The sequence below is a fragment of the Salvia splendens genome, chromosome 9 (assembly GCF_004379255.2).
Source record: "Salvia splendens isolate huo1 chromosome 9, SspV2, whole genome shotgun sequence".
Classification (NCBI taxonomy): Eukaryota; Viridiplantae; Streptophyta; class Magnoliopsida; order Lamiales; family Lamiaceae; genus Salvia; species Salvia splendens.
The window spans coordinates 4231831-4244148 of record NC_056040.1 but is presented as its reverse complement, the minus strand read 5'-3'; the positions used below and the strand labels follow the sequence as shown (position 1 = coordinate 4244148).

At 38.1% G+C, this 12318-nt stretch overlaps 2 protein-coding genes across 3 annotated transcripts; one reads left to right on the top strand and one right to left on the bottom strand.

Annotated features, from left to right (window-relative positions):
* Nucleotides 1-3657: 3657 nt before the first annotated feature.
* Nucleotides 3658-5076, top strand: LOC121746789 (ribulose bisphosphate carboxylase small subunit, chloroplastic-like). Its single transcript, XM_042140722.1, has 3 exons — nucleotides 3658-3858; nucleotides 4137-4277; nucleotides 4646-5076. Exons 1-3 carry the CDS (start codon nucleotides 3685-3687, stop codon nucleotides 4883-4885), a joined length of 555 nt encoding a protein of 184 aa, XP_041996656.1. The 5' UTR covers nucleotides 3658-3684; the 3' UTR covers nucleotides 4886-5076.
* A 1165-nt stretch (nucleotides 5077-6241) lies between these two features.
* On the bottom strand, nucleotides 6242-11286 carry LOC121747457 (agmatine deiminase-like). 2 transcript variants are annotated; one of them, XM_042141492.1, is made up of 10 exons: nucleotides 10783-11286; nucleotides 9517-9630; nucleotides 9340-9429; nucleotides 9171-9255; nucleotides 8801-8856; nucleotides 8616-8694; nucleotides 7657-7791; nucleotides 7064-7296; nucleotides 6658-6813; nucleotides 6242-6562 (listed from the first exon to the last, which is right to left on the bottom strand). In XM_042141492.1, exons 1-10 carry the CDS (start codon nucleotides 10900-10902, stop codon nucleotides 6476-6478), a joined length of 1155 nt encoding a protein of 384 aa, XP_041997426.1. In that variant the 5' UTR covers nucleotides 10903-11286; the 3' UTR covers nucleotides 6242-6475. The 2 variants fall into 2 exon arrangements, with proteins under 2 accessions (XP_041997426.1, XP_041997428.1); XM_042141494.1 differs by having other exon boundaries at nucleotides 9340-9412; nucleotides 10783-11285.
* Between the last annotated feature and the right edge of the window lie 1032 nt (nucleotides 11287-12318).

Genomic DNA, 12318 nt, shown 5'->3' with positions numbered 1-12318 from the left:
TTCTTGGGGGGTGTGAGTGTTGGAGGCGGTAGGTGTAGAATGAATCTCCCATGATAGAACCCTAGCCTTTTCTTCTAATCTTTTTCGTCAAAAAATTGTGTTTCTGCTGACAAATCGCGCCAAATCCAAGTACCCGGTCGGGTAGGATATTTTTGCTGGAATTCCAAGTACCTGGCTGGGTGGTCATTTTAGGCCCCTCTCTGACTCTCTCACGCTGCTTTCATCATACCCGACCGGGTGTAATTAATGTGGGCGAAATTCACCCGGCCGGGTGAAGCTGTTTTCTTCACACTGTTTCATTCAGCCGCATTTTGCCTCATTTTCCATCAATTATTCCTAAAACACGTAACAAACACATAAAACTCGAAAATATAGAATAATTGGTTGGACAAAGATAATTTTGAGTGATAAACTCGGCATTTAGCACTTCAACAGACCAATTGCACCGATAGAAACATGAGTTTATCAATTAGAATCAAAGAAAATAAATATAATAAAAATTTAATGCTAACATGAACTAAACTAGAACAATATTCTTAAATTAAAAAATGCTCTTATAAAATATGTACATAATATTTATTATAATCTCTATAATAAACTATTATATCACTTCAAATACCCATTACAAGAGAAAAAGAATGTTTTAAGAATATTTTTTAGTTAATAAAGTTTCTGAATACATTTCTGAATATTATATCACTTCGCCACATTTCTCCCTTGCGGCCGATGGCGCCCGCGGGAGGACCCCCGGCATTGTCTGCCGGGGTCTCATCCTCCTGCGAGGCAAACTCTTGTGGCCCGGTGCCCGAACCGCCCTCACCAGACGAGTATTGGCCACTCGCCGTGTGCTTCGTGCGCTTCGAGGTCGAGCCCGAGCTGGACCGCACACCGCCGGCCCACCTTTCCTCGTCCCTGACGACCTCCCAAACATCGACATATTTGAATTGTTTGTCGGTGTCTTCGAAGTAGACCCGCAAAGCCGACCTCAGAATGTCGGCTCCCGTGGCTCCGCTTTGGTACTGAGCCACTTCATTCTTGTAGATGTCGCAGAATTGTTTGACCTCTCTGTCGACTGGGTCAAAGTGAGCGCGGAGCATCTTATATGTGCGGCGGAGAGTCTTTTTCGGCTTATTCTCGTGGTAGGTCTCGGTGACCTTTTCCCAGAAGCACTTCCGGGGTTGTTGATTCCCGACGATGGGATCGTACGAGACGCTGATCCAGGCGTTGTACACCGCCAGCATTTCTTTGGGGTCGTACGGATGCCGGCCTAGATCCTCCTCCTCCTCCGCCCCCGCCATGGAGCCTCGGCCTCCTCCCCCGCCTCGGCCTTCTTCCGGAGTGGGTTGAACTGGACAATCCTCCCGAATCTGGGATAATCCCTGCGAATACCGCGGGGCGGAGGGACGGGCGTATGCATCAACATCAAAATTGGGTGGTTGGTACCCCCGGCGTCTACGAACCCTTGGTGCCCGGCGTCGACGAACCGGAACCACCCAATGTGTTGTACATGTTCCACCAGTCGCCGAATGCGTTGAGATCCCACGCGCCGGAGCCGCCACCACCGGAGTTTCCGTCGCCGGACATTTTGTGATGAGATGTTAGATGAAAATTGTAGAGAATATGGAGATGAATTGGGAAGAATAGATGTGTAGTTGTGTGTGAAATGAGGATGAATTGGGAATATTTACAGAGTAAAAAAATTTAAAAAAAATTTAAAAAAAATTTAAAAAAAATTAAAAAATGAATTATTTATTTATTCATTTTTATTTAATCTGAATTTTTTAAAAAAATGAATTATTGCGTCAGCGTGACGATGCCCACTCGTGGGACGGCGAGTGGGCGTCACGCATGGCCAGGGAGCGCACCACGCGCCGCCGCCACGTCGCCTCGACGTGTGGCGAGCCGTCCCACCTTTCGTCACGGTGGAACGGGTTGCGTGACAGGCTGGGGACTGGCTGGTGACGGGATGTGACGCTGCAATGCGTCCCGCCCCGATTCCGTCACTGAGGAACGAAACACGGGCCACCCGCGTGACGCGTTGCGGGTGGCCTTATGATGATACAATCGTCGTGAAATACTACGTCACTTATGTCTGACACAATTCACTTTACGCATAACTAGGTTAATGCTCTGGTTAATGCTCTGGTTAATTCTTCTTTGTTTTAATGCCCAGATATATTCTACTTTTAATTAATCTTTAATACTTTATGGAACTAGTACATACACAATGACCAGATATATTCTCCCTTTTTAATTTATGGGCATGATTTAAACTTGGAAGAATATACACTTTTATAATAGTAATCTCTTTAATATTTTTCTATTTTTAATTTAATCTTAATTTTAGCAGTTTTTATGGATTACCCGATTTTTTTATTATGGAAGACATTAGTGAGTGTATCATGTCACACTGCATTACTTAAATAAATAAATGATTTCCTAAATACTGTAGTTTTTATACGAGAGACTTATGTCTCAACCTGGAGTACTGGGACTGGACTTGAAATTTGATCACAAATCTATCATATACTAAGAAATAAAAGTCTAGTGGTAGTTGAGATGATTGAACTTTACATCAATTAGAAGCTAACATTCACATATAATTTTACATCAAATTGAAGCCATCGTCACGTCCAAGCCCAAAGCAAATTCTTGAGTTCAAACTTCAAATAGGGGAAGTTGTGACCACCCATTAAAGTTGCAAGTTGTAACTAAGCTTGACTTAATTAAGGAAATAAATATAAACTTATAGTATATTTAAGAGACTATTTTAAACTAATTCATGAAAAGGATAAATTACATATTAGTATTATGTTTATCACATCGCAAACACACGCATCAAATACACTCATCAAGAAAAAATTCCACTAATAATTATAAAAAGTCGAAAGAAAACTACAAAAAATAAATTAACTTGTACAACAGAATTGATGATATGTAATTTGCACATTGCAACCGTAAATTAATTTACCCACTTTCTACCCTTAAAACCAATCCCAAGTGGCTATGTATTCTTATTTTTGTTTTTGTTTTATTTTTTTGGAGAATTATTTATACTTTTGGTTAGCTTAAAACAGTAGTAGGGTTTAATTCTACAAGCTAAACCTAGTCCAAAATCACTTCCATTGTAACTAATAATGATTTTATATGATTGTATTGATCAACTATCAATATTGCAACAACCTTGACTTGCATTGTACTTACCATTAACTAAGTGAAGGTGTGAACTTAGTGTAGTCATTTTAAAAAACGAATAATTAAAACTAGTGGCATGGAACATATTATCCTATGAAACACCTTCCATCCCATCAATTTCGAATGTAGCCATAAACATAATTTTCCTCAATTTCGAAAGGAAAAAAAATATCTTATAGAAAACAAAATAGAGTAAAATCTAGAGGATGAAGGGCTGTGCTGCCATTGCAGTCTCAACCTCAAATGCCCCATATCAGATAAGATGACCGCCACGTGTCAATATGGCATTAATCCATCTATATGTGGTTGCAAAAGACCACATCCAACGGTCTATATCCACCGCCACCACCCAAGATCAATCCACAGCCCTCCGACTAAAATCGGCTCTCACCAATGAGAAACGAGAGGATGCATGGCCGTTATAAAGGGTGGGGGCTGCCAACGATGGTACCACTCTAATTACTTTGAGAGAGAGAGAGAGAGAGAGAAATGGCTTCCTCAATGCTCTCCACCGCCGCCGTCGCTGCCCGCTCCGCCCCTGCTCAAGCGAGCATGGTGGCTCCGTTCACCGGACTCAAGTCCGTCTCCGCCTTCCCCACCACCCGCAAGACCGCCGACATCACCACCATCGCCAACAACGGCGGCAGAGTCTCATGCATGAAGGTCACATTCCTCTAATTTTCTGACTTGTCTGTCACTAATTGTCATTAGTTTCCTTTTTTTATCCGTTCACCAATACTTGTTACACTTATAGTACTACTTTTGTTAATGGGCTTTACATTCCACTGGCTAATTTCATTTACATTTTATTATAATAAGATTAGTACGTAAAAGTAGGATCCACAATCTAATCACTTTCGTTTACATTTTTTCAAATCTAAGCCGAGTCTACATGTGACAATTAATTATTATAGTATAAATGTGTGTGTGCGTATATATAGGTTTGGCCCACCGAGGGACTGAAGAAATACGAGACATTGTCGTACTTGCCCCCACTAACAAGGGAGCAACTCTTGAAGCAAGTCGACTTCCTTATCCGCACTGGCCTCATTCCTTGCATCGAATTCGAGTTGGATCCAAAGGTACTTTTAATTCCTTTTAAGTTTAAATCTTTTTTTTATATTAGTAAAAATATATAGTTCTATCACTAAGGTGTCGTTCAATTGCTGTGACTTTTTATCATACGATTATCCATCTATTATTAAATTGTTAGATTATTTTAGTTGGAGAGAGTTGACTAGGACTCATTATCATATAATTATCCATCTCTAATTAAGTTATAATTTAGATTATTTTAGTTGAAGAGGATTGATTATGACTCATTATCATATGATTATCCATCTACAATTAAATTGTGAAATTCAATCTCATAAATAAACATAATACATATTCAATCACGAGATATAATCATTCAACTGAACATACCCTAATTGTAAAAATTACAATGTAGAACGGATTCCCGCACCGTGAGAACAACAGGTCCCCAGGATACTATGACGGAAGGTACTGGACAATGTGGAAGTTGCCCATGTTCGGGTGCACTGACCCAGTCCAGGTGCTCAAGGAGCTCGACGAGGTCGTCACCCTCCACCCTGAGGCATTCGTCAGAATCATCGGATTCGACAACAAACGTCAGGTGCAGATCGTCAGTTTCATCGCCCACAGGCCAACAGGCTACATAGGCTTCTAAGCATTGCTTTATGCTCTCTCCATGAATTTCATGGATGCTATGGTTTTTTTCGATTTCATTTTGTACCAAAACTTCTCCCTCTTCTCATCATATCGGATCCCGATAGAATGTACGAGCATAAATATCATATCCTGAACTATCATTGATCCCTTTTTTTGTTATAATAAAATATATTGCATATCTATTTTTAATTTGTTCGTTCGCGTACATGCTTCATGATGTTTTTTGTTTTTTGATGATTAGTATATGGAGTGTATGAATTTGGATATTGTTTAATTTGTTCATTCTCGTACACATTTGATTAATTTAATAGTGCATATCTGGTTTGATGGGTAAATCGGATATACTGCCTTGTAAAATGTCGAAACAAATATTCGATTGATTTTTGAATGAAAATTGGATTCAACCTTAGGTTACTTATACTGTTAGATTGGACGCTAAATTTTGTGGTGGGTAGCTTCACTACACACACATGCATTTCACACGTTTCACACACTATATGCATTTCACACACTACACACATTTCACACACTTCACACACTACACAAATTTCACGCATTTCCCGCATTACACACATTTCACATCGTACACACATTTCACACACTACACACTACACACTACACAAATTTCACACATTTCACACTATACACACACTACACAAAATACACACGCTACATACACTATACACAAAATACATATGTTACACACATTACACACAAAATACACACACGACGCAAATTTTACATAAAATACACACACTACGCACAATATACCCAAAATACACACACTGTTCACAAACCAAAATTTCAAATTTGGTTCAATTTAAAATTTTGGAAAATTTCAGTTTTTTGATTTAGATCGGAAAAAAAGAATCTTAAACTGAAAAAAATCCAAAAATCGGATGGTTGAAATGTCTAAAATGTGTGTAAAGTGTGAAAGTGTGTGAAATTTGTGTAGTCTGTGAAATGTGTGTAGTGTGTGAAATTCGGGAAATGCGTGAAATTTGTGTAGCGTGTGTAGTGCGGGAAATGTGTGTAGTGTGTGAAGTGTGTGTAGTGCGTGAAATGTGTGAAATGTGTGTAAAGTGTGTAGTGTGTGAAATGTGTGTAGTGTGTGAAATGTGTGTAGTGCGGGAAATGTGTGAAATTTGTGTAGTGTGTGTAGTGTGTGAATTGTGTGTAATGTGTGAATTGTGTGAAATGTGTGTGAAATTTGTGTAGCGTGTGTAGTGTCTTGGGACGGGATAAGTGAGCACAAACTTTTCAGCACGAGATTTAAGGAAGTGGGGTTTTGTTAGTAAAGTGGAAAGTGAATAAAGCAAGAGAGTTAACAAAGTAGAGAGAAAATAAGAGAGAATACCAAAAAAGGAAATGACTCACTTATCTTGGGACGTCCCAAAAAGGAATGTGAATCACTTATCTTGGGACGGAGGGATTTTACAATCAAGCAGTGCAAATTATGATGTGCTTCGGTTCTAAAAGTTTGCATAGGTTTGATAGAAGAGAATATGAGAGTGGATTTAGAGTGGTTGTAAGCTATGAATCAATAAATTCAAGGCAATGGACACTTGCTGCCTTTGAAGCTTTAGATTTATGGAGAAGCTGGTTGCTGTTGGGTGATGCAATGTACATTGCCTCCACCAAGCACGATATCACGAGCATCTTCGATTCTCACAATCTGGACTCAAACATCAAGCAAAAATTATATAAGTAGACATGAACATAATCTACTCGTAGCTAGAGATTCATGAGACTTTGACTGGAAACGCCTACCTCATAATCTGGAAATGCGGAAGACAAGACGCGGACAGCTTCATCATCCCACTTCTTATCACCAAATTGAGGGGTGATAATTGCTCTGTTTGCAATATAGAAGTTTGCATATGAGGCCGCAAGTCTCGTGCCAGGATCCCTTCCTTTACCATCGCCCTGTAGGTCAAGTCTCAGTTTCAGAATTAGTCAATGGCACGGCAAAGAAATTAAACGATCATAAGCACAACAAAGAGATAAACACTGGAGTGTATTTTTATGACCTAAGATCAAATGCAGAAACAAGGAGTCGACTTTTACTCGTGTTGAGATAAGTTGAAGTCAATCAGGCAGGTAGTTAAGCTCATAATTCTAACATTGCTAGAAAATTGGGGACAAAAAATGGTTATGTGATAGAAAAAAAATCAACCTGTTGTAGTCCATTAGCTTCCTCCTCTGTCATATAGAGTGGTCCTGGCACATGAAGTTTGATAATTTCGATTTTTCTACCTTTGGCATCTGTTTCGCTTGTTAGAACAGAAAGAGCTTCCATCGATCGTTCGTATTGGGGGTCTGACGTATCATCTGTCCATGACAATAAAACTACACCAGGCCTCGCAAAACAGCACATGTTATCAATGTGCCCATTAGTGTCATCATCACCTGCAAGATACATAACAATGTTTGAAAATATATGTCAAACTGTGGTGTTTCCATGGAGTTAGGATAAGCCCAAGTCAATGAAAATAAGGTGGTGAAGATCAACTATCTACCGTCAAAGGAGAAATGTCAATTAATTTAACTACGAAAATGAACTTTTATGCATTTGATTATAGCCTTACAGGTTACAAAATCAACTAGTTGACAATATGGAACATAATAAGTGAGGTTGTATATGTGTAAATCCAGACCAAACATGTTAATCTAGTCACATGTCCCTGAAGAGATGTGTTCATATCGAGCTATTTAGAGTTTGTCCCTGAAAGCAAGTAACCAGAATGCAAGATGTGAACAAGAAGATACCAAATAATCCACGAGGCAGCCAGATGACCTTCTTCACTCCAAGGTATGCCTTAAGTTCATCCTCAATTTGTCCCTTAGATAAACCAGGATTTCTATTTTTATTCAGTAGGCACTCTTCTGTTGTAAGACAAGTCCCTGAAGGAAGAAACAGGTATTGATTAGTCTGTGTTACTCTAAAAATTCTAAGGATAATAAGTTTAACGTAAATACTGGTAGTTCCTACAAAAGCATATGCTTGTTTATGATAGGCGAAATGGTTATCATGAACTATGGAAATAAGAAACGTCTTAGTTTATAGGATGTCATATTGACACTGAATAAAGAGGCACATATACATCAATTCTTTCGCCTGCTAATATCAATGCCTCAGTCCGCAGTGTTGAGAAGTAGTACAAAAACGTTCTATAGACACAGACTGGGTTTCATGGACTGCATTCTGCAATATAGAGTGAAATCAACATACTCAATGCATTTCTGCATTCATACATATTGAGATGCAGCACTCAATAAATTCAGGGAGAAACCAAAGTAAATAAGCAAATCAGCTCAACTGCTTCAAAAAACCGTTTCATTCGCTGGTCGTATATATATTCTGATCCACAGCAAGTTAGTTTTCTTTTCATATCTAAGCAATATGTTGACGAAACATGCTTATATTTTCCACTTATTAGGCATGTATGTCAGTGCTCATACAGAGTTTTCATTTCTTATACACAAATCTTCATAGAGGAATTCAAGGAATCTGAATTTGGGAGTCACGTCTCTTGCCAAAAATCCAAGAGACTGAGATTACATCTAATCATTCCATATAGAAATCACGATGGAATATGATCATCCCAATACATAATAGATAATGATAAAAGCTGAAGTTAATTCAATTTTCATGCAGAGAAATTCGTATTTGAGTAAACAAAATGTATAAGTATGTAAGTTCAAGATGTCAAGAAAGAAGTAAGAACCTTCTCCATCAACATGAACGCTTCCACCTTCAAGAATCATAGAATGAGAAAACCTTGGAACATTTTCAATTTCCAGAACCTACAATGGAATGTATAAGAAAATATATAATGTAATTAATGTAGGTCCAACAAAATAAATTTCTCCATGTACTTGCTTTCATATTGCACTTTAAAACTTGGCCAACCTTATTAGCGATAAGTAAGTCAAGGCTCCAATCTCCATAACAACCTCCATCCATGCCTAGGAAGTGGAACATGTTTATTTAAAACCTTTGGTGGATGTAGATAAGATAAATTCATGATATAGACCTTATACCAAAAGCATTTGCTCATTGTGGAGATATATCACACCAAAAATTAGTTCCACACTGGAAATATATCCTACATAATTTAGAAAAGCACAAAAACAAAATGAAATCACCAAAACCACAAAAAAAAAAAATTTAAGTACATTCTGCATAGAAATGGCCACATTTTACTGTTTAGATGGTGGTCTACTCTGCACAAAATATACTCAGAGTAGAGGAAATATTTGAAAGATTCATGCTGACTTACCACCATAGCCATTGAAGTTCCAATCAATCCCTGCAACCTTGCTATCCAACTTCTCGTTATCTAATGGACTATTTCTGACAAGAAACTGCCAAAAAATGAAGCCAGATCATATTAATACAGCTTCAGTAGCAGAGGATAATAATATGGATTAGACAAGTAAAAGGCTCACTGTTGGTCCAGTGTCACGGAGCCAAGAGTCATTCATGCTCATCTCAACCACCCTGATATGTTCTGGCAATTGACTGCGGGCATTCTCCCACTGTATTATTATAAGGAAACCTTTGTTTTGAAAGGAGTACCGAAAATACAATGAAGTACTGAAAAGGAAAAAAAAAGAATGTCAAACCTGCGCAGAACTGGCACATACAGTAACTGGTTCAAATCTTGAGATTGCAGTTGCAACTCTGGTAAAGACACGTTGTGCATGCACGGCCCTGTCACGCCAATTGTCTGGCCGTTCCTGTGAATCAAGAGGAGCTAGGATATGAATTAACTAATTGAACTATTAATATTATGTTCAGTCTACAAGTTCCATTGCTATGTTGGAATATTGAAACAAGGTTTAGTTTTGTTCAAGAATCTATACATTTTTCCTGCAACTACTAGGAGTAATTCTTGGTGTGAATTTAATTCACTCAAAACTTTTGAGACATGATTGATATGTACTATATTGGAAGTTTTCACCCCACTTCTCAACAAACTTTGATTCTCTAGTAGTCTAGTTTCATGTTCAAAGAAATGGGAGATGACACATGTAATGGTAACCACAAGTTAAAGCATACAGATTATGACCATAAGATGCTACATTGTTGGAAGCCTTCCAATTCCACAGAGATGCATGTTTTCAAACGAAAACACAAAGTGCAACAATACTCAGAAGACATTCCATCTTACAATGGCATTCAGTATAGCCATTATTCCAATCTTCACCTTAGATCCTACATCCTGGAAAGGGTATAGACAAGACACTACAATATACACAACTCGCAAACAAAAATGAAAACATCTTACTACAAGCCAAAATCTCAGTTTATCAAATCCCTACACTCGATGTGATAAAGACCTGAATGATAAAAAAAAAAGTAAGCCAGCAAAATCAAAATCCAAACATTGGCATCTGGCATTGAAGGTGTGTACCTCAAGCTGGTAGGATTGCATGAAGATGGGGAAAGTCTTATACATGCATTCACATATATAATATAGATATACAAAGAGTGATAGATAGAGAGCCAGAGAGAAAATTCACGTTTTATTAAAGATCTTTTCACATCATGAATATCACCAGAAAAAAATTCACCGAACCAGCAAGACTATACAAACGCAGGATTCCAGTTAAACACTTCTCACATTTAAAGAGATAGCAAGCAACAATCATACACATATTTTCATCATAATTCAACTAATAAGTATAAATTCCATCATAATTCAACTAAAAAGTATTTCCATCAAAAGTTTATTTACTAAACATATCAGCCTTCTCAGCAGCATCCTCGAATTAGAAATACTTGCATCAAAAGTCACAAAAACAAACACAACCACACAGAAAGAGAAGTAAAAACAGAGCACGAGATATAATGCAAAAAAAAGCAGAAAATGAATGGAAGAAACTCACAGGCCAACCGATCCAGCAGCGCGAGTGAGGCGCCCACTCAGCAGGCATGTAATATCCGTGATCCACCGGTCTCCCTTGCAGCTTCATCCTAGCCATCCGCTCTTCCAAACCAAACTTCATACCAAATGCAGAAATCCTTATACAGTTAAAAACAGATTGAAAGGATTGACTTGAAGCGCCGAAAGCAACGATGTGATTAATTACGAAATTCAAGGTCGATTCAACGATGGCAGTTGGTAAACTGGATTTGTATATTAATCAAATCGGCGGAAGCAGCCAACACAGGCGGAGATTGATCTGCAATCACGAGTTGTAGACCTAATAGCTGGCAATCAAATAATTGTGGCAGCACTTGGAATTTTCAATTAAGATTTGTGAGTGAAAGGAAAAGTAAGTGGGCGAATGGAGGTAAAAGTAAGATGAGGTTTGAATTGTGGTGATTAGAATATTCGAGTCAGGAATCTCTATGTGGGTCTGTGCTGCAGCCTGCATGTAAACTCTGCTTTCTCTGTATCGAGGCCCACTGCAGATCTAACGACTCTGCCACCATTCATTTCTAGGTTCAGTTTCGGTTTATCCAACCCGAAAAAATCAATTGACCATTAAATCTTTTATTACTCGTCCCAAAATAGGAGTCTTATTTAGTTATGACACGGATTTAAAGAAAGATGAATTGAATAAGTTAGTCGAATTTGGGACTCACTTATATATATTACTCCTCTCGTCTGTGAAATGTTGTCTAGTTTTGCCATTTCGGTTCGTCCGCGAAATGTTGCCCACTTTGTTTTTTTACTCCCTTCGTTCCCCATAACTTGTCACAATTTTATCCGGCACGGGTTTTAAGAAATGTAATAGAAAGTGAGTTGAAAAAGTTAGTGGCATGTGGGTCCTACTTTTATATATTAATTTTATAATAAAATGTGAGTAAGAATGAGTTAGTGGAATGTGAGGTCCACTATAAAAAATGATAAAAGTGAAAGGTGACAAATTTTTACGGACGGACGGAAATGGAAATAATTGACAAATTTTCAGGGACGGAGAGAGTACCATTTTTGGTGACCCCCCACTTTCAACTAACTCATTACACTCACATTCTATTATAAAAACAATGTATAAATGTGGGACCTACATTCCACTATATTTTTTCACTCACTTTTTTCACATTTCTTAAAACTCGTGTCAAGTCAAACTTGGAAAACATTTCGTGGATAGAGGGAGTAGTTTTATAACAAAACGCGAGTGAAATAAGTTGGTGGAATGTGGGACCTACTTATCATTTATGGTAAAAGTGAAATAAGACTCTTATTATGGGACAGACCGAAATGACAAAACATGACTCTTATTGTGGGATGTAGGGAGTACTACATTATTCCTTAAAAATCAATTTGTCTCATTTTCTAATTTTGTATATATTCAAATATGTGTGGGTTTAGTAGGTAAGACCATTAAATCTTTATTAAGTACTCCATCCGTCCCGCACTACTTGCACTTATTTCCTTTCTGGGCGTCCCAAGTTATTTGCACTCTTTCCATTTT

Excerpts from the sequence above, each read along its gene's own strand:
- LOC121746789 (XM_042140722.1), top strand. The coding sequence starts at position 3,685 with ATGGCTTCCTCAATGCTCTCCACCGCCGCCGTCGCTGCCCGCTCCGCC. Across the intron at positions 3,859-4,136 it reads GCAGAGTCTCATGCATGAAG|GTTTGGCCCACCGAGGGACT; the intron begins GTCACATTCCTC and ends GCGTATATATAG. Across the intron at positions 4,278-4,645 it reads AATTCGAGTTGGATCCAAAG|AACGGATTCCCGCACCGTGA; the intron begins GTACTTTTAATT and ends ATTACAATGTAG.
- LOC121747457 (XM_042141492.1), bottom strand. The coding sequence starts at position 10,902 with ATGAAGTTTGGTTTGGAAGAGCGGATGGCTAGGATGAAGCTGCAAGGG. Across the intron at positions 8,695-8,800 it reads ACTTACTTATCGCTAATAAG|GTTCTGGAAATTGAAAATGT; the intron begins GTTGGCCAAGTT and ends ATTCCATTGTAG. Across the intron at positions 7,792-8,615 it reads CGTTCATGTTGATGGAGAAG|GGACTTGTCTTACAACAGAA; the intron begins GTTCTTACTTCT and ends TTCTTCCTTCAG.